General features: G+C 37.5%; 1 protein-coding gene across 1 annotated transcript; it reads left to right on the top strand.

The window, feature by feature from the left end:
* The first annotated feature begins 173 nt into the window (after positions 1–173).
* On the top strand, positions 174–27,989 carry LOC150079609 (endochitinase-like). Its single transcript, XM_090383370.1, has 8 exons — positions 174–237; positions 10,559–10,765; positions 11,004–11,266; positions 11,356–11,459; positions 15,221–15,344; positions 18,499–18,693; positions 24,983–25,105; positions 27,598–27,989. Exons 1-8 carry the CDS (start codon positions 177–179, stop codon positions 27,985–27,987), a joined length of 1,467 nt encoding a protein of 488 aa, XP_090239496.1. The 5' UTR covers positions 174–176; the 3' UTR covers positions 27,988–27,989.

The raw sequence follows: 27,989 nt of genomic DNA on the forward strand, positions 1-27,989 counted from the left end.
TTCACTGAACAGATGAATCAACTACTACCTTAACCAATGAGTCACTAACTTTTCACACCTTTGAAAAGGTTTCAAAAGTCGGATAAGCGTAGCCGTAGATCCATCAGTTTGTAATTCTGTATTTTATGTATTTATTCAATTTTAAACTTATTTTCATTTAAATTTTCAGAGCAACCATGCATTGGATTGCGCTTTTTGTTAGTATCTTTGTGCTCGCCACTTGTACATCCGAATCAAGTAAGTCTCTCTCATTTACTTCATTTTAAATTAATGTATAGCCACAAGCTGTGCATAACCAAAATAATTAATTTAGAAAAATTATGAATAACAAAGTTAAAATTTTCTGGGAATGCTGCCGAATGGCAAAACTGCACGAACGTTTCACTTTTAGTATTATTATTAGTGATAGAAAATGATGCAAGGAAGCAAGCTCATACAGCATCAGCCAAAAAATGCCTACCCACTTCATCTGTCCATCCCCTCTAATAATTTGTCTATTTTTTCCTTAAACTTATTTAAATACGTAAACTACTTATTTCAAGACTGAATTATTCTCTGGTTGAAAAAGAATTTTCGCACATCTAACCTACACCTACAACCATCTATCCTATAAACATCCTTTTTCAATTTAAGTTTATGTCCATCCTTGTTCAATTTAAATTTATGTATGTTTTAAGTTTCATGTGTAAGGATGCCACCAGCATTTAGTTTACTCAATCCGTTTATAGTCTTATAAACATTTCAATCAGGTCCTCGCAGGTGACAAGTTTCTAGGAAATTGCAATTTGCGAACCGAAGTCTTTCTTTATAAAAGTATCCTTTTGTGTCCTTGATTAATCTCGTTGCTCTTCTCTGCATCTGTTCCAACACTTCTACATCCTTTAACTTACGCAAGATGCGATCTAAATATTGTTGCTTTATACAATGGGATAACTTCCTTGTCCCTATTAGCAAAATCCTGTATGTCATTAGCAGAACACCAAAAGTTGTCCTAACAGCAGTATGCGCTGCTCAGAGAATTTCATGCAGTACTGCGTAATTACCACTTGGCCTCTTTCGTTCTCCACAAAATTTGGTGTGATACAACCTTTACAATGTTAAACATCAACTGCTAATTTTCAGTCTATCTGCTTCATGTTTCTAGGCTTTGCTGCAGTAATATGCTCTGATTCCTCTTGTTCTTCTGATCTTGCCAAACTTTGTATCATACTGCAAATTGAAAAATAAGTTTAGTATGCCTTTATCAATAAGCGGACCAACATTGAATCCTAAGGGATGGGATGACAATAATAATATTAGTCCAAAAAGTGCAGTGCCATTTATAACAAATCTCTACCTGCTACTACTAAACCATCCCTTTAGCCATAGCAGTAACTTTCTCCTAATGGCACATTTCTCCAATTTGCACCAGCAGTCTTTCACTTGGCTTAATATCAAAAGACTTTACTGAAGTCTGTAATGAAGTTTTCTTTTCGAGAATACTATTAAATTCATCTCTTTTAGCATAGCTATACTCTGTTCACTATATGACCTGAGAGCTTTGCTTGTCAGGATAAGAGTGAGTAGAGTATAGAGAATTTCCCTTTACCCGACCCTCATAATTGTTAGAAGGAAGGGACAAGAGGGTCTATTCTTGCCTTCGACTCTTCAAATACATATTGCCTTCCAAAAAGTATACAGATACTTAGTTAACACATTCCATGCGAAAACCGGGGTGTCTGCATACTTTTTTTGTACCATCCTGGTTAAATTTCTCAAATCATTTTTTAACCCAAACTGTATGAAAGGAAGGCATATTGAGTTTCATTAATTGGTTGTTATCGTCATGGCATGTAATGTCGAGCTGACTGATTTCGAAAAGGTCATTATTGTGGGATGTCTCAAATTCTATCTTGTCGATCCGTGCCATTTCTGACAAGATTTTAACATGAAATGGAAGCATGACAGTACCACCACCGTCAGAAACGCACATAAAGACCACGAAAGTTCACTCCATATGATCAGAGGATACGCGGAAGAATTGTACAACAATTTAGTCAGACATCTCTGCAAAACCTCAACCAGGAATTTAAGGCGTCAACAGAGGGTGAAGTCTATATGAGTACTCTACAGCTTCGATTTTCTTGGAAGAGTAGTGGTGCGTCATATCGCAAAAAGTAATCAGAGGTCTCGCTTTGCATGAGGCAACGAACGCCATAACTGGTTCACAGGACGCTAGAAATCATCGGTTCTGGAATGACGAATCCAAGTACACCTATTGCGATCAGCCAAGGCGATGCGGAGGAATTTGCTGCTAGAAAGCATTGTGCCAAGAATTAAGTTCGGATGAGATGTAATGGTGTGCTGTCGTTTCTCATGCTATGACATAGGACCTTTGGTGAATGGTGATGCCCACCTTGTTATTTCAAACAGTTCAATGCTTTTTATAATGCAGCAGTTCTTTGGTACAGACCCGCGTTTGTTTCGACATGATAACGTTTCATATCATACTGTCGGCGCTGTTCGAGAATAGTTCATGGACATGAAACTGCAAAATTCTCCCATTCAACGACCCCTTTATCCATAGCAGTAACTAATCCTTAATACCACACTGATCCAATTTATACACCACTCTTCTGTGTGCAGCAATATCAAAAGTTGTCTTGAAATAAAAGTAGATGGTATCAAAATTATTTTTCACATCCAGTACCTTAGTTTCTGCAACATAATATCCAATCAAACAAGATCGTCCCTTAACAAATCCATGCTGCAACTGCAGAATAACTGCACTTGTCTAGATGATCCTGCATTACTTCTTTAATCGGTGACTCCATTATTTCCCTGGAACAGAAGTTAAGCTAATAGGTCTGTGATTACTCATGTCACTCATTGATTCCCCTTTGTGAATTAGGGATATATTTACACATCTCCAGTGCACAGGGACCTCTCCTGAATCCAAAGATGCTCTCATAATTACTCGTATGACTAAGAGTTTGCTTACCTCCTTTGCTGCCTCCCGTAATACAAATGGATAGATCCCGTCCACCCCAGGTGCCTTTTTTATGTTTAGCTTCAACAATTTTTCTTCCACTTTTCTCTCAATTATCACAAAATCATTTACCTCCCTGTTGGAATTTGATAACCTTCTGGCATTCCCTTCCCTAAAGAATTCCTCATGCTTGAATGTAGATGCAAAATACGTATTCAGTTTGCTAGCAGTTCAACCATTGATATAAAGTGGGCCAATATGATTCAATCTCTTCCCTCTTGGGAGCTCTGGGTGAGAGGTTGGCCTGTGCGGGCGTTGCTCCTTAAAGCTCTTGAAACAGAGAAGTTTTTCCTGATTTATTTTCTGCTTTATTAGTTTAAATTGTCATATTAACTTATTTTCTAGAGTAGCTTTATATTCCTAGTTACGATACTTAGTTTAAAGTTTAACTTAGACAGAGATTTTGTAGATATTACTTAGTATCGGTAACGGTATCAAATCCACGTGTCACAAATTGAACGAGAGGTCTTTTTTTTTTTAACCAAATTTAGTCGATTTATTAACCAATTGTTATATCAAATTATCTTCTATAAGTAGATTATAGACCTAGTTAGGATCCTTAGTTTATTCTAAATTGAGATAGCGAGATTTGAAAGCTAATCAATACTTACGAGTCCGTAGAAATACCGTTCGTGAATTCCCGCCATTTTTACACGATAGCATAAGCTTAGTGTAGTATAGTGCATAATATAATATTGTCAATTAATCAGTAAATCTATTAATCTTGATAAACTTTATTGTCAATTAAATTGTATTTTTAACTCTATATATATATAACGACTTAATCGTAACAAATAATTAATACATAACAATAGTGGTACACGTGATACGGAAGTTGTATAAAGGGAACTCGTAGAAAACACTAGATACCGAAAAAAAATATATATATAACATAACTGTTTTGGGATATAACTTAAGGATTTAATTTTTGTTTTGAATTTTATTGAATTAAATCGGAATCATGACTCTGACCAGAGCAGCAAAGCAAAAGGCTCAAGCTAATGGGAGTGCTGTGGTTCAGGGGAGAACTGAGGGGGGCAGTTGCCCTCTGAATCACAGTCTTTTAAAATGCACTGTTTGCGGAGCAGTCGGGTACGGGACATGATACTGCCAAGGGGGATGTCTTTGTGTGTGCACGATGTAAGGAGTGCAAGGAAATCAGGCGACAACTCAGCGTTGTTATGGGCCTTTATGAGAGCTTGAAGGACAGGGTGGATGCCCTCGAAGGAAATAAATTGAGGGGCCCATCAAGCTCTCAGCTGCCCACATCAACGCCAGAGCTTGCACTTGGTCATCAGGCAACACAGAGGCAGCCCCCTAGGCAGAATGCGCTGGTCCCACAGGAACTAGTAGTTGTTGGTGACTCTATTGTCAGGGAAACGGGGAACATGCTTTGTAAAAAGGATAGGTGGAAAAGGACCAGAGTATGTCTGCCAGGGGCAAAGGTTGATGATGTTGTAGAGCGGATATCATCTTTTAAGTGCACAAAAGGTGATATAGTTGTACACGTTGGCACTAATGATATTAAGAGTAGGAGACCGGCGGAATTACTTAGCAAGTACAGGTCACTGTTGAAAAAAAGCCGTGAATTAGGGTTGAACTTGAAAGTGTCTGCAATTCTGCCCAGACACGATAGGAGGGAGTATATGATGAGAGCCTTGTCGATCAATTCGGCCCTGGAGGGATTGTGCAAGGCTCAAGGGGTAGAATTTTTTTCAGCCTGGACTGTACTTGTTAACAGGAGAGATTGCTTCTACAGGGATGGGATACACTTAAATAGAAAGGGTGCAAGAATTTTTGCTGATACTGTCGAGGCAGTGTTAGGTGGGTCGGAAAACTGCTAGTTGGGGGGGGGATACAAGGACTAATAGATTAACAGTAGCCACTGCAGAGGTGGAAGTGATTCTTGCACTGCTTCTATTGAAATGAGCAGAAGCCTGGAAAACAAGATGCAGGATATTTCAGAGACTGCTGGTAGTCATTGCGGTACAAGTAAACACATGGGTTGTGTTAGGGTAGCTAAGAATAGAAACAGGTGCATGTATACCTGCGTGTACACCAATGCTAGGAGTTTGGTAAATAAATTTGATGAATTTGAGGTATTGCTCAAAGCACCAAAGGCAGATATTATTGGGATATCAGAGACGTGGTGTCACACAGATATAAGTAATGCGGAACTGGAATTTGGGGAATACAATGTGTATAGAAAGGATAGACAGGACAGGAGGGGAGGGGAGCAGGGGTTATGCTATTAATTAAGAAACACATAAAGTCCAAGGAAGTGAAGCTAGTCGACATCGATGGACAGGGCAGTGTCGAGTCAGTCTGGTGTGACATAAGCATAGGGAAATCAAAATTGAGAGTAGGAGTGTGCTATAGGCCTAATGACTCTGATGAGTATAATAAGATATTGTACAGGGAAATAGAGTGGGCCAGTAAATCAGAGAGTCTTATAATGGGGGATTTTAATTTCCCAGATATTGACTGGAATTTGTGGATTGGTCACTCGCACACTAGCAAGGCTTTTGTGGATTTATTGGATGATTGTTTTCTACATCAGCATGTTCGTGAGGCAACAAGAGGGAGCAATACTCTTGATCTGATTATCAGTAGTGATTCTTCATGCATTAAGAATCTGCAGATAAATGAACCACTAGGTGGCAGTGATCACAGTGTGTTGAAGTGGGATTTGCTCAAGGAGGTAACTACCATCAGAGGTAAAGGGAAGGGTTTTTGTTTTCGTAAAGGCGACTATGATGGTCTGAGACAGTATTTAAATTCTATACAGTGGGACCAACTGATGATGTTCCCAACAGCAAACTCGAAATGGGAAGCATTCAAGGAACTAATCTTGGAGGCTACCAGGCTTTACATACCAACTAAGAAATATTGTTCAAGGTTTAGGCCTAAATGGTTGTCGGATGAATTAATGAGACATGTGGCAGAGAAGAAAAATGCATGGGATACGTACAAATTAATGGGTGACATGGAAGCCTATGATAGATATAAGTTGGTCTGTAACCAAGTCACAAAGGAGATTAGGCAGGCAAAGGCAGACTACGAAAAATCCTTGGCAAAGGATGCAAAGAAAAACAGAAAAGAGTTCTTTACATATTTGAACTCGAGAAGGAAAGGGATGAATCAGATTGGTCCACTGGATATTGATGGTTCAACAGTTGAGGATCCTGCTCAGGTGGCTAACAATCTAAACGAGTATTTTGCATCTACATTCACGCATGAGGAGTTATTCAGGAAGGAGAATGATGTAGGTAAAGTAAACATTGGCAGTGAGCTGGATGATTTTGTAATAACTGAGAGGAAAGTGGAGGAGAGATTGTTGAGGATAAACATAAAAAAGGCACCTGGGGTGGATGGGATCTATCCAGTTATATTAAAGGAGGCAGCAAAGGAAGTATGCAAACCCCTAGCCATAATTATGAGAGCTTCTTTGGACTCAGGGGAGGTACCCATAGACTGGAGATGTGCAAATGTAACCCCAATTCACAAAGGAGGATCAAAGGCTGACACAAGTAATTATAGACCTGTTAGTTTAACTTCTGTTCCAGGTAAATTAATGGAGGCACTGGTTAAAGAAGCACTGCAGGATCATCTAGACAAGAATTCAGTTATAGCTCAGACGCAGCATGGTTTTGTTAAGGGCAGGTCTTGCCTGACCAATTTGATTGGATACTATGATGTAGTCACAAAAGAACTGGATGCAGGGAATAACTTTGATATTATATATTTGGATCTTAGAAAGGCTTTTGATACTGTTGCACATGGAAGACTGCTGCACAAATTGGAGCAGTGTGGCATTGGAGGCAAATTGCTGCTATGGATAAGGGGTTGGTTGAGTGGCAGAAGACAGAGAGTGGTAATCAATGGACACTGCTCAACGTGGACTAATGTTATTAGTGGAGTTCCTCAAGGTTCAGTGTTGGGTCCGTTGTTGTTTTCGGTGTTTATGAATGATATTGATGATGGGATATCAAGTTTAATGTCCAAGTTTGCAGATGATACAAAGGTTGGCAGGGTCGTTAAGGACACTACTGACGCTATGCTGCTGCAACAGGATCTGGAAAGGTTGAACAGATGGGCTGAGAGGTGGCAAATGAAGTTTAACATTGACAAATGTAAAGTACTACATATGGGAAACAGTAACCCCAGAGCAACGTATCAACTCTGCGGTACTATACTGACAGTGGTGGAGAATGAAAAGGACCTGGGGGTAATTGTGCAGGCAGATATGAAGTTCTCTGAGCAGTGCAGACGAGCTGCAAGAGTAGCTCACGGTGTGTTTTCAATGATATACAGGAATGTTTCTAGCAGGGATAAGGAGGTGATTATTCCCTTGTATAAGGCAATGGTTAGGCCACATCTTGAGTACTGTATACAGGTCTGGAGGCCTCATTTCAAGAAGGATGTAGAACTGCTGGAACGGGTACAGAGAAGGGCAACAAGATTAGTGAATGGAACAAAGGGTTGCTCTTACGAAGAAAGGCTTAAGTTTTGCAAATTACAGAGTCTGGAGACTAGGCACCGGCGAGGTGATCCGATAGAGGTGTATAAGGCTTTGAATGGTTTGAGCATGCTCAATGCCAATGGGATTCTTCATCTTGCTCAGAATAATCACCTCAGAGGGCATAAATTCAAATTGAGGAAGGACGGATGTCGGATAGATGTGCGGAAATTTGCCTTTGGCCAGCGGGTGGTTGGTTGGTGGAACCGACTTCCATCACTTGTTGTAGAAGTTGATAGCCTAAACAAATTTAAAGCTCAACTGGATAGGTATTTGGAACGAACAGATGGGTGAAATGGGAGTGGGGTTTTTTTTTTTTTTTTTTTGGCTGATGCTGAATAAGCTTGCTTTCTTGCATCATATGCCTCTACTAATGCTAATGCTGTTAATATAAGTGAAGAAGTCTTTGCTGCTTTTCTTGGCATTCTTTGCCAGAGACTTCTCGTAATCTGCCTTGGCTTGCCTAACCTCCTTTGTGACTTGCTTGCTGCCTAGTTTATATCTATCGTAGGCTTCTGTTATGTATCACCTGATAATTTAGGTCTTTATGCATCCCATGCGTTTTTCTTCTCTACCATGAGTATGATTAATTTACCTGCCCTCCATTTAGGGCTAAGGCGTTGAACAGCATTTCTTAGGTGGTAAAGAAAGCCTAGTAGCTTCTACAATTGCTTTTCCGAATGCTTCCCATTTGCCCTCTTGAGTAGTAGTTAGTAGGATTGCTGTCCTCCCTACACCAGGCGGAAAACTATGTTGGAGTCCCATCGATGACGTGAGGAATTTTTATGGACCTTTCTCACAACGTGGCTGAGTTAGTCGGTCTCAGGCGAGACTAGCATGGTTTTTCTCCCAGCAACTCAGGTTTTTCGTCCAGCAAACGGAAAATCGACCTCAGAACACACAATTTGCAGACAGTATATAGGGAGCAATATGGTCTTAGTCGCTTTTGGTCCTAAAACCCTACTATAACAACAAGAGCTTCCCATTTAGAATTTGATTGTGGTGATATCCTCAGTTGGCCCCATTGTATAGAATTTAAAATTGTCTGAGGCTACTGTATCCACCTTTATGAAAGCAAAAACCCTTTCCTTTATCCTTAATATTAGTTCTTTAAGTAAATCCCATATCAATACACCGTCTTCACTGCCACCTAGCGGTTCTTTTATCTGCAGATTTTTAATGCATGAATAATCGCTGCTGATAATCAGATCAAGAGAATTGCTCCCTCCCTAACATGCTACTGCTGTAGAAAACAATCATCCCATAAATCCACAAAAGTTTTGCTAGTGCGTGAGTAACATAATGTCTAATCAATCTGGAAAGTTAAAATCCCACATTATAAACATTCTGATTTACTGACCCACTGCATTTGTCTGTATAGTTCATTATACCCATCACAGTCGTTAAGAGTGTGATGAATGTAAAGAACTATAACACACTCCTACTCTCATTTTTGTTTTCCCAGTGCTTATGTCACACCAAACTGACTCAACATTGCCCTAGCCACCCATATCAACTGAATGGACTTCCTTAGATTTTACATGATTCCTAACTAATAACAAACCCCCTCCCTCCCTCCTCGTATCCAGTCTGTATTTTCTGCACACAATGTACTCCCATACTGAAATTCTGCATCCCTTATGTCTGAATGACAACACGTCTCCGATGCCCCTGCAATGTGCATTATGAGATGAAGGCTTCAAGATTCCGTTCCAGGGTGTCAAAGTTTTATTAATTTTCGACACCGCTTCTTTGTATCCTTGGACAGGAAAGAGTTGCCGCTATGACCGGAGGATCAGATGCTTGGCTTTATAACCTAAAACTGCTTTGATACCGCCGTTGGATAAAGTTATCATACTGTGATTAAAAAGGTTGTACATGAAGAAGTTTCTTGATAAGGAAATTGTGGTTTTGGAGGATAGACAGGCCAAAATATTTAACTGGGGCATTTCTTGTAAGGAGATGTATGTGCACATTTTTAAATGGATGGAAATCCTCTTTGACATGGTGTAAATTTTGAATTCGAGGCCAATGACTACTATAAGATCTTGTTGAAAGCTAGGGATTCTTGTCCTATAATATCTGAGTGGTAGGTAATCAGAGGATCATAAGAACCGGATTCTAAAAAAAATCAGAGATTTCCCCAGGTGGTTAATTTGTGCTGCTAAAGATGACTCGGAGGAGGATGAGACTTCAATTCGATGTTACCAAAGGTTAAATTACTTGGATACTTCTTTGGTTTTGAAATACAGACTTATTACAGCCAACTAAGGATTTACCCTCGCTGGTAACACAACGTTTAGAATCCCCATACTTCTACATTGGGTGGAAAAGGCCTGAGTTCGAATGCTGTCAGTGACGTGAATAATTTTTCCCCCCCTCAAACAATCGGTCTCAGGCGAGAATTGTATGACTTAACTGGCAAAAGCCAGTTAAGTCAAGCAAACAAACTAACCGCAGAATACTCGCAATAACAGGCACAATATCCTGACCCCTCATAGCCTTAGTTGCTCTAACTTAAGGATTCTCATGAAGATAATTATGCAGCAGTAACAACGGAAAAGTGCCTTTTCACCCCCTGGTGGTTGGTTTGCTTTCAGCTCCTTTTCCCTGATGCCTGTCAATGCCAGAGCCGGACAGTGTTTAGGTCTTACTGGTTCACCTTAAAAAACAAACCCGTGGACGTCCAACTTATCCACCCTTTTCGTAACAAGTAGAAAACACTGATATCAAACTTCATATTTTACCAGACCTGTTATCTCCAATTTCAATGAGTTTTTAAAATTTCATTTTACTCCTTTATTAAAACCTAATTATTATCTTTTATTCAACGTAATTCCCCCCAGTTTGTCTGTACCGGGGTGTTGCCTTTAGTTTTTTATGGATAGTAATAAATTATTTTATATATAGAAGTATTGCAAATAGCTTTACTCTCTTATTGGTTAATTTTGAGTGGTAATATTTATGGCAATTTTATACAGAACTGTGTTTTTATTTATTTATTTTTATAGATCGAATCGCACGTGCAAGTGATGCTGAGGAAGCCAAGATCATCTGCTACTTCAGCGCATGGGCTATGTATCGGCCAAAGCCTATGGACTATGGCATCGATGATATTCCTGCAGATAAATGTACCCATGTTATTTATTCCTTTTCTGGGCTTGACGAGCAAACTTGGGAAATGATTCCTCTTGATACTAAATTCGACATTGACGATGGTAAGAATATTCTTAAAAAGGGCACCAGGCTTTAGAAACGATGAATGTAATGAACTCGGTTTTATTTTTATTTTTTTGTCCAGAAAATTTACGGTGATTTTTTAGTTGTTTGTTTATATTGCTAGTGTTACAATTTTATTCTTATTAAATTATAAGTTATTCTAGTAAAAAAATAAGCAAATAATTTTAAAAAATTAAAAAAAAACCATGCAAATAATTTTGGTTCTGGTTATTGTAGGAGGATATAAGCGATTTGTTGCCCTAAAAGACAAAAATCCCAAACTGAAATGCATGTTGGCTATCGGTGGATGGGACGAAGGTGCAAAAAAATATTCCGACATGGTGAGCCAAAAAGCGCGTCGTGACATTTTTATCAAGAGTGTTCTCAAACTTTTAGGGGACTATAAGTTTGATGGATTAGATCTCGACTGGGAATATCCTGGAGCATCTGACAGGGGTGGAAAATACCAGGACAAAGAAAATTTCCTAAAGTTGGTTCAGGTGAGCAGAAGATTAAAAATAAATAAAATAAAAAATATAAGCCAGAGATATAATTCTTCCAAATTAATATTGATTTTTTTTATCTGAAGGAACTTCGCGAAGCGTTTGATCCTCACAACTTACTTTTGACTGCTGCAGTGCCTCTTGCTAAATTTCGACTCCAGGAAGGCTATGAAGTCAAGGAGCTGGGCAGGTAGGATTAGTACTTTATATTCTAAATAATGGAGAACAGAGATATGGTTTAAGGCCTATTTGACTGTGGATAACCGCGTTAACATTGCTGTTTACTTAGAAAACATATGAATATAAGAAACAAAAAAACTTTTTTTTAGTTGATCTCTGTGAAAGAACATGAAAACTAATTAGTCCCATTGGTATTGATGTTTTAGGGCAAAAGGGCTACTAGGACCAAAATGTGTCTAATTAGTCTTATACATGTTGTTTCAAAATTGCATGGAACAAATGTAAGAACACGTTATACAGCTAAAAATGAGAAAAAAAGTTTCTATACAGATATATCTGAAACACCGTTATTTCCGAGATATTAGCCATTAATCATAAATTACAAAACACAAAAGAAACTGAAATATAACCACTGAAAAAAAAAAAAAAATGCGTATGTACCCTCTACGTACGAAAAATGTGTTATGTGAAAACATCTTTGATGAAAATCAGAACCGTTTTAAAAACTGAACAAAGCTAGAAGCGAAGTCAACGAACGATGTGATGTTTTATGCTCACGCCCGCTACTTAGTCTACCTAACATCCGTTAGTGACATTAGCGTCATACTTCAGTCCGAAATATTTAGTATGAACGATGTAATGTTTTATGCTCATGCCCGCTACTTACTCTACCGCAACGTTTGGAAGAGGTTAGTGAAATCTAAGTCATTAGTCTAATTATCCATTTGATTGTAGCCATTTGTTGAATAGTCTGATTCCAACAATACAAATACTTGTATTATTGGAATCAGACATATCCACATGGGTGTGAGATCCAATCAGCTGATAGTGGTGCACATTGTACAGGGTCATTCCGACATATCCATCGATTACTCTAATCTACTATTTAAAAAGTCAGAAACATCTCAAGAAAAGCGGGCTGTGTACCGTTATGCACAAACCATATATTTTGTTGATTTTCAAGCGTATGTCTTCCAATAATCGTTCTGTAGAAAATGCAAGTAGGCACTTCCTGAATGTCTTGCCAGTAAAAAAATCAAAAGCTCTAAGAAACACAACACAAGGCATTAAAGGAAAAGATTTGTTGGTAATGGTTACTGGCAATCGTATATGGTATTTCTTCGGCTCAGGTAGGAGTGTTTCCAGAGTTGCAAGTTCCATTTCATGTAAAACATGATTCATCTGTAATGAGAACACGAGGTCACTAGTACATTACAAAATGAGCCACTAACAAAAGTTTCTGCGTTTACTCATATCTTACAACATTTTTTATACAGGCATTCACTGAATGGATACAATTGCTGTTCATGTAATGTCCTCCACCCGCTTACGAATAAAACAATATCGTGACCCGACAACCTTCTGGTAGGATGTACTTGTACAGCACGAAGTATTTATCCTTCAATCCATCCCTCTACCAGTGTTTACTTGTAATGGTTTGAGCGCACCTATTTCGTTAAGTCATCTCTCCACAGCAGCAAGCGTTGGTATATATACACTCTGCCCTGTTTAAAGCCCGCTTTACACAGTCATATTTTTATGACATAAATTTTAACATAATGTTTTGCCGTTTTACACGCTTGCCTTTATTCAGAATTAAACTTTTCAGGTGATACCGTAACGCCTACGAATAATAATAACCGATGTCGTTTGGTTATGGGACACAAACGCTATTTGCAGGTTTAACACACAAAATCAATACTGTGAAAAAGTAACGTTTTTATAACCTCAGTGTGTTCAGAGGATCTCGTAGCATCGCTCCTCAACTTATTTAAATGAGTCTGGTTCTGGTCATACTCGATCATCTGAACCCCACACTGGTCGCCTACCCTCATCCACACGAAAAATGAGAATTAAATGAACATAGGTTTAATACCATGTCTTCTTATTATTGAGAAAATAGTATGTATGTATGTATTTAACTGTCGAAGGGTGGCACCCGGACATACATCCATCTCCACCAATTTATCATATAACATATTCTCATAATGGCCTGTTAGTGTAAGTGTGTGTACACGTGTGTGTAATGTGTTATAAGTGAAACAGGCTACTCTGCCACCAGGTGATAGTCCATTGGGCAATTACCACCTGGTGCCCATCCCTGGCACGAGGAGCTATGCCTGGATCTATTAGCTCTGGCTGTGCATATTGCACCTAAATCCTGCACCCACCAGTAAGGGTGCAAGACTGGTGGGTGCCAGCAGTCCTGCTCCTGGGGTGCCCACATCCAAAAGCCAGCAAAAAAAAAAAAAAAAAAAAATGCACCAACTAGGAGAATACATCTTACTAGTGAGTGCAACAATCCCGCCTCATGGTCATTCCACAAGGCCAGCAAAAAAAAAAAAAAAAAAAATATTATTATTATTATTTTTTCCCTTTTTCTCCCTGCCTCCAAGACAGAATGCCTATCCATCCAGAGGAGGGAAAAAAAAAAAAAAAAAAAAAAAGTCTTTAGTCAGTATTAGTAACAACATGTATACTCCTTTTATTAAATGTCAACCTGCAAAACCGTTGAAATTCTACAAAATTCCTTTCATTAGACAGCCAAATTAATTCAGAACCCCTAATAAAATTAGGTACCAAATTAAATAAGTCTAATCTAAATTCATCATACAAATTGCATTCATATAAGATATGATCCCATGTTTCCAACCTTCCACAAACACAGTAAGGATCTTCCACTAAACTAAACTGATGCAACTTACTTTTTAAGGAACCATGCCCCGTAATCAAATATGAGCATTCCATAGTTGGATAAAACCAACAATGCAATTTGTTATTAAAATTAAATTCAACACTAGGTATAAATAAATAAGTTACTCTACCAGTACTACTGGAATCCCAACGGTCCTGCCATAATTTAATTAATTTCACCAAAATTTCTTTCTTCTGTTTGCTGACTGCAGAAGAAACTTCATTAGTAATCCCCAGAAATGTAATTTGTATTCCTTTTCTTATAAAATAACAAAAAGCTCTATACACGACTGTTAAATCCAAAGGCAATACCCCCGCAATCACCTGTAGAGCATTAGTCGAAACAGTCTTACAAACACGCAAAATAGTTAACAACATTATTCTTTGTATTGATAATAGTTTTTGTTTAAATTTTACATTGACAGTACGAACATACCAAATTGATGCAGCATACGACACAATCGGAATAAAAATAGCTTTATAATATAGATACAAAATGCGTTTACCTAATCCCCAATCTTTTCTGGTAACCCTAACTATAGAAGCAGTGTAATTTTTTATTTTCCTACTTAAATAATTCAAATGTTGGAAAAATAATAACTTGTCATCCAAGATAACCCCTAAATATTTTACCTGGGAAACAAGAGGAATTTGTTTACTGTTTACTAATAATCGAGGTGGTCTGTTGTAGTCTAATTTTCCTTTTAATAACATCATGACAGTTTTAGAAGATGAAATTTTTAGTTTATTTAATGTAGCCCAATCAGTCAAATCCTGAACAATAACCTCCATTCTGTTTTCTAATACTGCTCTAGATCTTCCTGTCACGCACAAAACCAAATCATCAGCATAAGCCACCTTATAACAATTAGGGACTGTTCTACTTAACCACTGGTTTAAGACCAGATTCCATAAAATAGGACCCAACACAGATCCTTGTGGACAACCGCGATCAATAATTCTATTAAAAGTTAAATGTTGGGACCTTATAATAATCTGTCTATCCATTAAATAACTTTTAATAATTTGGTATAACATTGAGAAAATAGTGCACTAATTGGATTGAACACATTTCAGCCTACTGGATTACATTAACGTTATGGCCTACGATCTCAGAGGAAATTGGGCTGGATTCGCCGATGTACACAGTCCACTCTATAAACGTCCTTTTGACGAATGGGCATATGAGAAACTGAACGTTGTAAGTTTTTTTTTTTTTGTTTATATTTATTTTTGTTATATTTTGTAAGTTAGTCCATATAATGTGTTGTAAAAAGTGAATTTAAATTCGATTATTGAGTAAGAAGTTTATAATTTTAATTCTTTTTGTAAATCCCTTTCAATAATTATAAAAATTTTATAATGACTAGAGTATACTTACTTTAGCCATCATAAAATATATTCTAGTAAGTATACTGTAGGCATCTAGCAGTCGGATCTTTGTAAGTCACAATCGAAAATACCTTGGTAACCCAAAGGATAACTGTTTGGTTTCTAAATTAAAAACTTCACGATAAAGTGTTTTGTTCTAAAACATTTTCGAATACGTCGGCTACTACATACTGTAATGATGCAGCAATGTAAAGTATCCCATAGGTCAAATAAAGAATCTCAGGTTCCATTTTGAATTCAGATATAGCCCTCGCCCTTTCCGTGAATGAAAGAGAGCACCATACAAAGTGTGGTTGAGCCGATACGATCCAAATTCCTTGAGGCGTCAGCACGATATGGGGCTGTCTCGCAGCCTCAAACATTTCACACCTAAACCGCATAAGACCAAAAAACTACAGGACCCAGTAGTGGGGGGTGGGGAATCGATAGAGAATAAGTAGAGTGCAAATTCTATCAATATTTCTGCAATTCTATGCAGGTTGGTTGTTAGACCAACAATATTTCAAACATACTGTCTACCACTGCTCATAAGCTGTTTATACAACTTATTACTTCTTTAAAAATAATTACATTTTACTTATTAAATTTGTTTAACCAGTAAACTGTTATCGATGATTAACTCATATACATATTTTTACTTTATAATTTCAATTTTTTTTTGTTAAAAAGTAAAAACCTCTCCATAAATTTGAATTTATCCCAATTAGGGATACATTTTCAACTTTGGGTTACCAAGCGGGTAGATCATACATCCATAGTACTGTATGTTGTGTCTATAAATTGAGTGCTTTCTCTAGTCGGTTTGCCTGTTTGTTGGACGACAAAACCGAGTTTCCGGGAGAAAAAAAAACATTATATCGTTTCCTGAGACTGACTAACTCGGCCCTTGTGTGAGAAAAGCCCATAAAAGTTCCTTGCATTATTTATAGGATTCAAATCCACACGGTGTGGGAGGACGGCAATTATAACCACTGTATTACTCACGCGGACTTCCAAGGAGGAACAAAAGAAGTATATTTTAATAGGACCACAGATTTTCGCTGATATTTAATTAAAAAAAAACTCTTTACCTGAAAATAATACCATCACCCTTCATGGCCAGGAATTTTATATAGTAGGAAAACAAAAAAAAAAAAAAAAAAAAAAAAAGAGAGAGAAAAGAAACGAATTATGGCTATAGGGCTCATGTTGAAATAAAGACCTGTGATTTACATCAATTTGTTCAAATAAAATAGAAATTATACAGAAAAATTAAACAAAATAACAGTAATAATGAAACTTTTCAAATGAACATACAATGATCATTATGGTGAAGCAAATCCTCAGTTTTACAATGGTTGTATGCTTCATGTCACAGATAAATCGATGGAGATCTGCATCCACGTTCTGAATCTGAATTATGATGATGGGGATGATGAAACGGTCAGCTAGATGGAGCTTATTGTATTTATTACAAAGTGAGGGAAAGGCTCCGGGGTGTGATGTGGGATCCTCCAGTGATAAATATTCCAGAAATGTGAGATTTTTTTTCACCGGAGGAGCTGATGTAGCCTGCAATGGGGTTTGTGGTGTAACCTCATTACAGGCTACATCAGCCTTCTTTCTTCAATTTTATAATTGTGTCATTTAAGGCTGCAATAAGTTCCATCTTACTGATCCTTTTTTCTAGTTTGCTGCCAGCTAGATGACCATCCAACTGAATGACTGAATGCTACGAAGTACTGATGAAGCCCAGATCTTGGAGGCACAGAGAACCGAACCATCCTATAAACTTTGTTGGAATTTGCAGTGTCTCGAACAAAGCAGCAATCCACTTTTCGAACGCGAAGTGGATGTTGCTTTGCTCTCCATCTTGATATACGTATATACTGTACATTCTGACGTGAAGGGCCGAATCCTTTCATATTAGAATTCCTGTATAACTGTAGCTTTGGTTCTAATATCACGGGCCACTCTGCACGTTGTGCGGGCCGAAAAACCCTATTTCCTTCCCATGAGATAGGCTAACTACAGCATCAATTGAAGAGATCGTTAGAAATTCCTCCAGTCGACGACTGGAGAATCTAGACCTTTAAAAATGAGTGGCAGCCATCGATGTATCATGTCGACTAATCTGTCATCAAGGAGCTTTGTTGTCGCTCAGGATGGATAACAAACAAAAAATGTGAAGTTACCGGTTACCTGAGCGTTATCTTATAAACCAAGTGTAATTTTTCTGTATTCTATCGGTTTGCTTGTTTTGCTAGACAAAAATAAAATAAATAACTGAAACTGAGTTTACGGGGAGGGAGGAACACTACCTATGGAGGGTTAAACAGCAAATCCTCTCTGAATTCATTCATCATACCAATTTATTATACAACTGCTTTCTAAGTTCAGTAATTAATCGAACGTGGTCTGTTTACCGCCTTTCGTTGAGCTCATTGCTGATCACCCCCTCCCAGCAGCGTGGTCCACCGTAAGCCTAGTTAAAATCCTTAAGATTAACTGCCAAGCTGTTATTCTCAAGCTCTCTCTTTGACTCTTGTTAAGTTGCCTACAGCGATCATGCCTTTCGTTCACGTACGTAATTTCACAATTAAACATTAACCAACTTAATTCCCGTTAATATCTGCATTTTAATTTTGTTTAATTAATATCATAAATTCGAAATTGGATGAGATCAAAGTGTGCGTGTGTGGGGGGCTGTCTGATTTTTACCCCATGAAACAAAAATTGACCTTCAGGAGCTCGCAAGCACACTGACAAAAACGAAAATGTCATAATGCAAGTTGTCCAGATGCAGTCAGGGCAACTCAACCCTTATTCGGAAGTTTACAATTATCCCAGCGAAATGATATATTTAACATCACCGTGATAATTATGAATAGAATTCTTTTGTTCAATAATAATAAAAAAAAATTATATCCATGCTGTAGTTATGCTAAATCAGTGATTCAAATAATGACCAAGTTTTCTTTTAGAACGATGGAATGCAACTATGGGTAGACATGGGAGCTCCTAAACAAAAACTTATCGTTGGAGTTCCTCTTTATGGCAGAACTTATACTTTAGGTAGCAAAGATAACACCGATTTGAGAGCAGGAATCAAGAAATGGGAAGATGGAGGCAATCCTGGACCTTATACTAATGCCAGAGGCTTTTTGGCTTATTATGAGGTAATAATTTATAGCCATCGCTTGTTCTGAATTGCAGAAAAAAAAAAGCTACTATTGGTAATTACTTTTTTAAAGCAATTTAAATCTTGGATCAACGTTTACTGATTTCATTTTGTTCTTCGAATTTACTCATATACTCAATAACTTAAAATATATATACAGTATATATTTATATACTTATTCTTTCAATACACTCAATCTTTAAGTATTAGAATTTTTGACACTCTAAAATATTTTAGATACTAGGTTGAGAATGGATACTTTAGAGTTATATTACAAATAAATATTTTTCGCAAAAGTACTCACAGAAGCAGGATCAGAACGGAACAGCAACGGTTGGTGATTTCTTTTTAAAGGTGAATTTAAAAAAAAACGTCCTTAAATTAACACAGTGTAAGTACATTTGATTTAAAACAAACTTGTGCAAAATAATGTTCAAGTTCTCTTTAAGCCACAGCACATGAATTTTCAATTTCAACAACAGAAATAACTCCAGCGGTGAAAATTAGTCTAGCAGATTTAATCTGTCAGCGCCACCTTAAAAACAGCGCCCTCTTTAAAATAGAATTATTTTATGAAGATTTAAAAAAAATATATATATATATATATATTTTTTTTTTTTTTTTTTTAGCCCTAGAAGATTTACTCTATTATGGGAAACAGGTGCTTGTCTTTTCCCACATCAGACCTAATCACATTTATTGTATTAATCATATTATTATTATTTATATTTTATTAATAACTTTATCAAATGATAAAGTTCATAAAATGGTGGAATAACTGAAACTTGATATCTACTACGTATGAAACGTAATGATAATTTATTTAATTCACATTTGGCTTCTTATAAAGCTGTTGATTTTTTTTTTAATTCTATTAATTACGTGTTCGCTAATTTTCTAATTCATCAAGATTTGCGTACTTCCCAAACAAGTAATGTAAGAGGTCTTATCATGAGTTTTTCTGCACTGCAAAATTTCTGTTCTTATTTCTATTCGCTTTGAATATTACCTTTTAATTAAATGTTTTCTGGAAACTCTGATGAAAATTATCAATAAATTGTGTATGTCAAAGAAATGGAATTTATTTAGAAATAAGTATATAATAAAATGTCCCCTAATATGAAGCATCTCGCAAAATGATGCGAGATAGAAAACTTACATGGAATCAGCCAAAAATAAAATAAATTAAAAAGCGTATTAACCAAAGGTATGCAAGCTGTATATTCATACAGCTGTTTGCAAGATCTCTATGTTGCTGCACTGATCGAGTTTCAATCGCATGCTTGGTAGCTGCATATGTGTAAGATCCAAATCATTATTACATAAAGTTGATATCATGTTTATATATTTTAATTATTTGGGAAAGGAAGGATATGCGAAATGGTAGAAGAAACATTAAACTTCGTTTAAGGGGAAGCATCAGCGGAGCCTTGTAATTTCGAAAAACCGAAGAAAATGTGTTTATTTCTGGTTATTGAAGGAACGCCGTCGGTAGATAATAGGTAATAGGGAGAACATTAAAGGGGGAAAGCAAGTAAACACATTGAGAGTAAACTGCGCTGTACTTAGTAAAGGCGAGAATTATAATCGAGAGACCAAGTGGTAACACGCGAGGACCTTCAAGCAAGGAAGTGGAAGGCAGTACGGTATTGGAAAAATAGTCAAAACGAGATGAAAGAGACCAACACTCTCCCGTAGTGTACTACGGGAGAGTGGAAATCTGGTAGATAGAGAGATCTCCAGTGGGGAACCTTTGTTCCAGAGTAGTGGAGGACAATGGTGTTCTAGAGTTGTGGAAGACAATGGTGACGCATCGAAATGGCGGATGATCGGTGCCACGGACGAGTTCGCTCAGCAGGTGGCAGAGCCCGGTATTTCGTCGGAGAGTCCCGGAAAGAGAGGGTAATTTCCGAATTAAGAAAATACAGCTAACAAATGAAAAGAAAAAGAAAAAAAAATTGTAAGAATGTTCTATTAGTTAAGATACAGCAGAGGGAAGAATTATGGAAAAGAACGGTTTCGAGAAGGAAAAACAGAAGTGATGCGAGTACCGGGAGTCGAGAGAAGCAATAGTGCAGTACAGAGTGACGGAGAGAAGAAAGAGTAAAGTTTTAGTGAAAAAATCTCATGAGAGTCCGCTCTGTACGTGGAAAAAAAAAAAAAGGAGAAGTAAAGTTCACCAACTAAAGTTTACTTGACGTGATATGGACGAGATAAATACAGTGGCAGAGTATAAGAATTCGTCAAGCATGAGTATGATACGCCCGAGCTGTATGAAAGCTCAGCTGGCGAAAAAATCTTTTGCAGAGTGACAACGTTTGGAGGAGCAAGTATAATACATTTAAATGAAGACCAACAGAAGTCAAGCAGACCAGAAAATGGAGATAGCCTTATGCGAGTACGCCGAATCCGATACCCCGCGGAAGCTAGAGACTTTACTTGGAACAGTGCACGTTCTCGGAGAGTTCGAACTAAGAGAGAAAGAAAGATTGTCTGCAATGACCGTGAGAAGAAACAGTGGAACAGAAAGAGAAGCTTTTGCTGGAATCAGCTATACCTTTGACTGAACAAAAGTAAGTCTAAGTAAAGATGCTAATTAAGTTATCATTCCTAATGGTTCATACAAGTGTATAGAATAGGGCTGTACCATTAGAAGTAAGGAATAAAGGGGTGATTGCTTCAGCTGACATGAAGTTAGAGTTAATTTTACTTGAGAGTGAATGTGAGAGAGATGAAAGAGAGCAGAGAGTTTGAAGTACTGGCATTGGTATTAGATATGGTTTTGACATACTGTAGTGGTTACTGTAATGCTGATTTGCTAAGCAAAAATAAGAAAATTATTCTAATTGGAAAAGGAAAATTTTTTTTCAAGGTTTCAGTTGCAGATACCGAGGTTTTTTAAATTCAGTAATATATAAAGTATGATGATTAGTTAAATTTCTCTGAAAAGAAGAGATAAAAAATACCTTTAATGTATAGTTAGTTTAAGAGTCTGTATAATATTGTGTCTATATGATATACTATTCTTAATCCTCAGATTAATTCATCTGAGGATTGAGAGTATAAGCAAGTGATAGTTATAATCATGGGTAGTAAGGATAGTTGGAAATAATAATTAGGTTTATGCAGTTTTAATAAAATTATATGAAAATTTCAAAAGTGCTGTGTTCATTTTTCTTATTCTTTGTATTATTCATGTAAATAGAGTATATGTAACAAATGCCCTCTTTAAAATTAATAATGATATTGTCTTCATTCAAGAGAACATGCACTGCCTATTTTAAAAATTTGGTAAATTTTAGAGGTAAAAGAATATAATCCTCCTCATCTGGTAGAATTTTGATAGTAAGCGCAGTCAGGTGGCCGAGTTGGGCCTTGGAGAGACTGAGGAAACCTGTTGTAAAGAAAAAGGATTATACAACAGCTACATTTTGTAGTTCCAAGGTAAACTTGTTTTACAGTAGTTTTGATTAAGATATACAGGGTGATTCAGGAGTTTTACAGTAGTTTTGATTAAGATATACAGGGTGATTCAGGAGGAATAGCAAATATTTTGGGAGGTTATAGTATCGATTATTCAGAGTAAAAAAGTTCATATAAACGTGTCCAATTCTCAACGTATACGGAGATACAGCTGTTTGAAACTGGTACGCACAGCTCCCTGAATCAGACGTGACCAAGAAGTAGTTATAACATGACGCTGTTTGGTGTTAGAATTGTTGTTAAGAATGCCGCACATTTTCACACATGCTGAATATGCCAATATGGTGTTTGTCTACAGATTTTGTCTACGGTTTCTGTGGTGGAAGTGCTACAGCTGCTTGTAGAGAATACCGGATTCAAGAGCGTTTACACCAAACTGCGTGAGACTGGTACAGTTCCCAGCGCTCATATTTCTTCTGAACGTGCAAATGAACAAAATGTGGATGAAATAGAACACATTCTTCAGTCGGTAGAACGTAGTCCTATTAGCACACGAAGAATTTCTAGGCGTATCGGTGTTCCACAAACAAGAGTATGGCGTACATTACGTGAGCACGGCTTGTATCCGTTTCACATACAGCGGGTGCAACACCTTCAACCAGGAGACGACGCCCAGCGATTGGAATTTTGTCGGTGAGTAAATGCTAATCGCCGATTAATTCCATTAATACTGTTCAGCGATGAAGCTACTTTCACCAATGACAGTATCAACAATACCAGTAACTCTCATAGGTGGTCAGACGAAAATCCACATGCCAATGTAGAAACAAATTTTCAACATCGCTTCTCTGTGGTGCGATATCATCGACAACCAGTTGATTGGGCCTGTTGTGTTACAAAATCGTCTTACAGGGCCCATTTACCTAGAATTTCTGCAAAACGAACTTCCACTACTATTGGAGGATGTTCCCATGGCTACAAGGATTGGTTTGTACTTTCAGCATGACGGAACTCTTGCACATTATACTCGTCTGGTGATACAATATCTAAATCGAACCTTCCCTGAACGATGGATCTGCGGCGGTGGTCCCCGTTCATCGGCCACCAAGGTCCTCAAGACCGCACTCCGTTAGATTTTTGTTTGTGGGGATGGATGAAAAGCGCAATATACAAAAAAAAAAAAAAAAAAATGAATACAAGAGACGAATTGCTCGCTCCCATTTTGGATACTGCTGCAGGGCCGGCTTAACAGCATTGTATACCCTGGGCAAAGCAATGCACTGGGGCCCCACTCACTCATTCAAAGGAATGAAAATGTAAACGGTCAATAAAATTAAACCTTTAGATTTATTGCTACTTTCAACAAAATCAACGTTTAAACAAAAAAAAAAAACATGTGAAACGAGGATTAATCAACAGAAACTGAGTAAATTCAAACTGATAATAACATTAATCAGTTGGTGATAAATTCACCATGGGCCCTAGAATCGTGGGGCCCCTCGGTAAGTGCCCTGTGTGCCCATGCGTAAAGACGATACTGTACTGCTGCCCTCACAAAGGAACGCCAAGACAACGTCAGAAGAACAACACGTCATATTACCACAAGAGTTGCAAAGTGCATTGAGGTTGGCGGTGGGATTTTCGAACATTTATCGTGAACTAAAAAAATTTGTCAATTATTTGTGTTTTGTATCATTCAAAAGTCAATAAATACGAACAGTAAGTTATTTATCATTCTTTAATACCTCTCAATGGCTTTGTGCGCGCCAGTTTCAAGCAGCTGTATTTCCGTATCTATTGAGGATTGGACAATGTTTAGATGAACTTTTGCCGACTGGGTTAGCCAGGTGGGTAAAGTGCCTACCTGGCAATCCAAAGGTGGCGGGTTCGAATCCCTCCTCGGGCTTGGATCAGAGTAAAATGCAAAAAAGTTGGGAGGTGCATTATGGTCACAGAAGTTAATTGTTGGCGCATCGCCAACAATTAACAAAAAAAAAAAAAAAAAAAAAAAATTTACTCAAGATAGCCTCCCAAAATATTTACTATTCCTCCTGTATATTTCTAAAATTGCAGTCATGCACTCCTATCCCGATTATTAACAAGTGCTGCAGTGGAAAAAAAAATACAGTTGAAATACGTATGACTACTACATGTATAAAACGTCTCTCCACAAATGTAGCTAAATGCACGGTCATGGGAAGGAATGCAAAATAAAAAAAATAAAAAACCCAGAACTGTAGAAAATTCAGTTCAAAGAACTAAAGGCCAGAAAGATGCTGCGACTATTTTTGCACCTGTTAATAATGCAAACATTGACAGACAGATGACACTTCAAGTTGCAGAAGAGCTTTATTTTGTTCGAACCTATAACATTGTCCCCTTGAAGTTATACAGAAAAGTGTAAGAAAGAGACGATTGAATACAAGTGTCAGTGAATGGGCAGATATTCTGACAAATAAATTAAATTTTCTGTTTGTACTCCCGGACGACCACACGGTCAGAGAAATTCATAAGTGGGAAAGTATACAAGAAACAGCACCATATTTAGGAATCATGAACTTGAATCCCGGAACTTACTCTCCCTCGTAGCTACGGCAAAATCTGCAATGGACTGTCAGTTCTTGAAAGGATAGAAATTCCTTTGTGAGGAGATAGGAACCCACGTCCAAAGGAATTAAAAATAGTTTCATCGGTGGCTGATAATGAGTTAAATATATCATTAGTTAATGATGTAGGGATAGTTTAGCTATTTATGATGAGTACACAGTAATTTAATGCTATTCGAATTCACGCTAAATTAAACATGTAAATTCACCTAAATTATAGTGTGTGTATATATATATAATTAATTTTTCTCCCTTCAGATTTGTCCTCAGGTGCAAAGTAAAAAATGGACTGAAAAGTTTGACGATATTGGCAAGTGTCCCTATGCTTACCACGAGGATCAATGGGTTGGTTATGAAGATGAAAAAAGTGTTGCCATAAAGGTAAGCATGAAATAATTTCATAGTAGGTTTTGTCCAGTTGAAGTGGAAATGAACCTTTTTTGGTACGGGAATGTCAGTGATATTTTCTGAAAGGTGGAAAAAGAATTTCATTTGCAATCAAGATATCTGCATAATATTCGGGGATGGGTGGGAAACAAAGCTAAGTAGCCACAAACAGAAACAAAGCTAAATAAGCAAAGTCAAATGAAACGTGTTTATGAGTTTTCTCGTATAAAATATTCGTTTGTAGATTAATATAATCTAAACTGTTTTTACAATTACCAATTTTGATCCAATAACCTGATACCAATTGGCATGACCAACACTATTTGGCACGCCGATTGTAAAATGATCAGCACGTTTGAGTTTATTTTAAATAACAAATTTACATGGAACAAAAAGAACATTGATAACACACTTTTTTTTTACAAAATCGCCGGATAGAATTACATAGCGTTACCAGTGTTATATGAACTTGAAAAATCCCTGCGTAGTCACGTTTCCTCACTTCTCGATGAGCAATGCATCGACCTTTTCGATTGCTTCGTCACCTCCATAATGCTGGTCTCTTATGAAACCCTTGAACAATAGAAATAGGTAATCGAATTGTATGGAGAGTGGAGGAATTCGACCATTTTCCTTATTTAAAGGAAGTAGTATGTAAGTATGCATTGCCCTAAAGTCGAGCTATTTTACCAAGAAGCGCATGCTGCTAATCCTTGAGCTATTTGAAAATCATATAGCCGAATTACATTGATCCTTCTGGCGATTTCGTAAAAGAGTAACAACCTTATGTATGCGCTTTTACAATCCATGTTCTTTTTAATGAAGGTGCTGTATGTTCGAAACTTTCTTTATGACACTATCATAAATCTCTAGAGATAAGGGCGAGGTATGTTAGGCCACGTTCGATGTATTTTTCTGAACCTGATATGCAAGTTCTGACATCTTTAAAAGCCGATTAGTAGTCGCAATTCGTTAAAGTGCGCCACGTGACATTTTTTGCGAAGTGTCGCCTTGCGCACTTTAGCAGCATCCACGTTTTGCCATTACCACAGAAACGATGCCAAAATACCACTGGCGATGACTTTTTTTTTTATATCATTCAAAAAGTTAAAGGCAGACGTCAATATATAAACGATGCCAAAAGGCATAATCTAATTAGAATATACACTAGATTACTAGAAGGTTAGGCTGTAACTAAAGGCCTGCAAATTGAAGCGTTTCGTCTTCTGAGAGATCCCATCAGAACGAAAACACCAGAAAAATTAGGTGAAGTGGACTAGAGTTGCTACATGACAATATACCTGCACATAAGTACATACTAGTTAAACAGTTCCTCAGTTCTCGTAGTAAAGAATCCAGCAGCACATAAATCTTTCTAATTTTGTATGGCCAAGCTTACCTTTACCATTTCCAAGAAAAATTCTTGCTGTTGCGTGGTGCTAATCAGAAACTTAGAATATCTCCCAAAACTAACTACCCACTATTTGATCGGCTGCATCTCCTTGTAGCCTCTCCTATACGTTAGTTGTTCAGGCATCAGCTGCCGAGAGAACCAAAAAAAAAAAAAAAACCTCCTTCGTTGTCGCGTACTGCATCCTGTGTGGCTCAACCACATTCTGGGAACGCTTTCATCATCTCCAGGTGAAACCATCACATTTCCCCAAATGAACTCCTTGGCAGCTTCATGTCACAACAAATGTTATTGCCATTGTTAGGCTGATCTCTATACTCTCGCCGTCCTAAACATGACAGGAATGCTATTCTGCCCCGGTCAGCCTTAACTTGACCTTGCTCGCTAGATTAGGACCGAGTTATCTATGCGGGAAGGAAGTTTGAATGGAAAGGTTTACGCAGTAAAACTGGAGCGCTTAAAACTGCAGAAAACTGACTCCTGAGAATTGAGTAGGATCTAACGTGTATTTTATCTTTAGTTTGCACGATGAAATACCCGAGTTCCTGGGAGAAGATATCAAATCCTTGGACAAGACCGACTAACGTGACCATGATGTTAAAGTGCAGTAGTTCAAAAGACTTTCCTGTCATGATAAGAATCGACTTTTTTTTCCCTTCCCACACGGAATAAAAGAGCAGTCATAGCTACTGTTCTAGTTATGGGGTAGGTTCCTACATTTTAACATTCGTTAGCAAACTTGTTCAGTGAAGTTCAAATGTCTGCAATAGTAAGTATTATTTTCAGTATCAATCTCGTTTGAGCTTATCCAACAGATCATTATTACACTCTGGTCAAGCATGAAGACTTTTCTGCGAATGTTTGTAAGTTCTGGTATCTACAAATTAATCTTTCAAGTTTAATTACTAGAACTAGCTATCCTTTGCCTTTAAACTCCGTTTTGGTTCTATTTCGTTTTTGCTAAAAATAGGTTCACTGACTCACGTAGTTTTGAATATAACACCGATTTGTGTTCAGTTTTTTTTTTTTTTTGTAGCATTAACATTACTTATAACGAAATATTTTATTCTTTCAGATGGACTTTATCAAGGAGAAGGGCTACGGTGGAGCTATGGTGTGGGCTCTAGACATGGATGATTTCACGGGACTTTGTGGTAAAAAGAATGGTTTATTAGAGGTAATTAACGATGGTCTGAAGGGTTATGTGGTTCCAACTGTTAATCCCGAAGAAATGACAACAGCTTCGAAGTCTCCACCAACTAGCCCTCGACCCACTCCTCCTCCAGGTGTTGTTGACTGCAATTCTGAGTTCGAATATTTTCCCCACGAGAGCGATTGCGGAAAATACTACAGATGTGTCCATGACCAACCAGTCCTCCAGGAATGTCATGGCGGCACTGTATGGGACACTGCCAGGCATATCTGCACTTGGCCACACGACGCCAACAGACCCGAATGTCAATAACA

The sequence above is a fragment of the Mastigoproctus giganteus genome, chromosome 10 (genome assembly GCF_048544385.1).
Source record: "Mastigoproctus giganteus isolate SK-2022 chromosome 10, ASM4854438v1, whole genome shotgun sequence".
NCBI classification, from domain to species: Eukaryota; Metazoa; Arthropoda; class Arachnida; order Uropygi; family Thelyphonidae; genus Mastigoproctus; species Mastigoproctus giganteus.

What these genes read in the sequence shown, in the direction of transcription:
- LOC150079609 (XM_090383370.1), top strand. Translation starts at nt 177, where the DNA reads ATGCATTGGATTGCGCTTTTTGTTAGTATCTTTGTGCTCGCCACTTGT. An exon ending in CACTTGTACATCCGAATCAA is followed by an intron (nt 238 to 10,558) that starts GTAAGTCTCTCT and finishes TTATTTTTATAG; the next exon opens with ATCGAATCGCACGTGCAAGT. An exon ending in ATTTCCTAAAGTTGGTTCAG is followed by an intron (nt 11,267 to 11,355) that starts GTGAGCAGAAGA and finishes TTTTATCTGAAG; the next exon opens with GAACTTCGCGAAGCGTTTGA.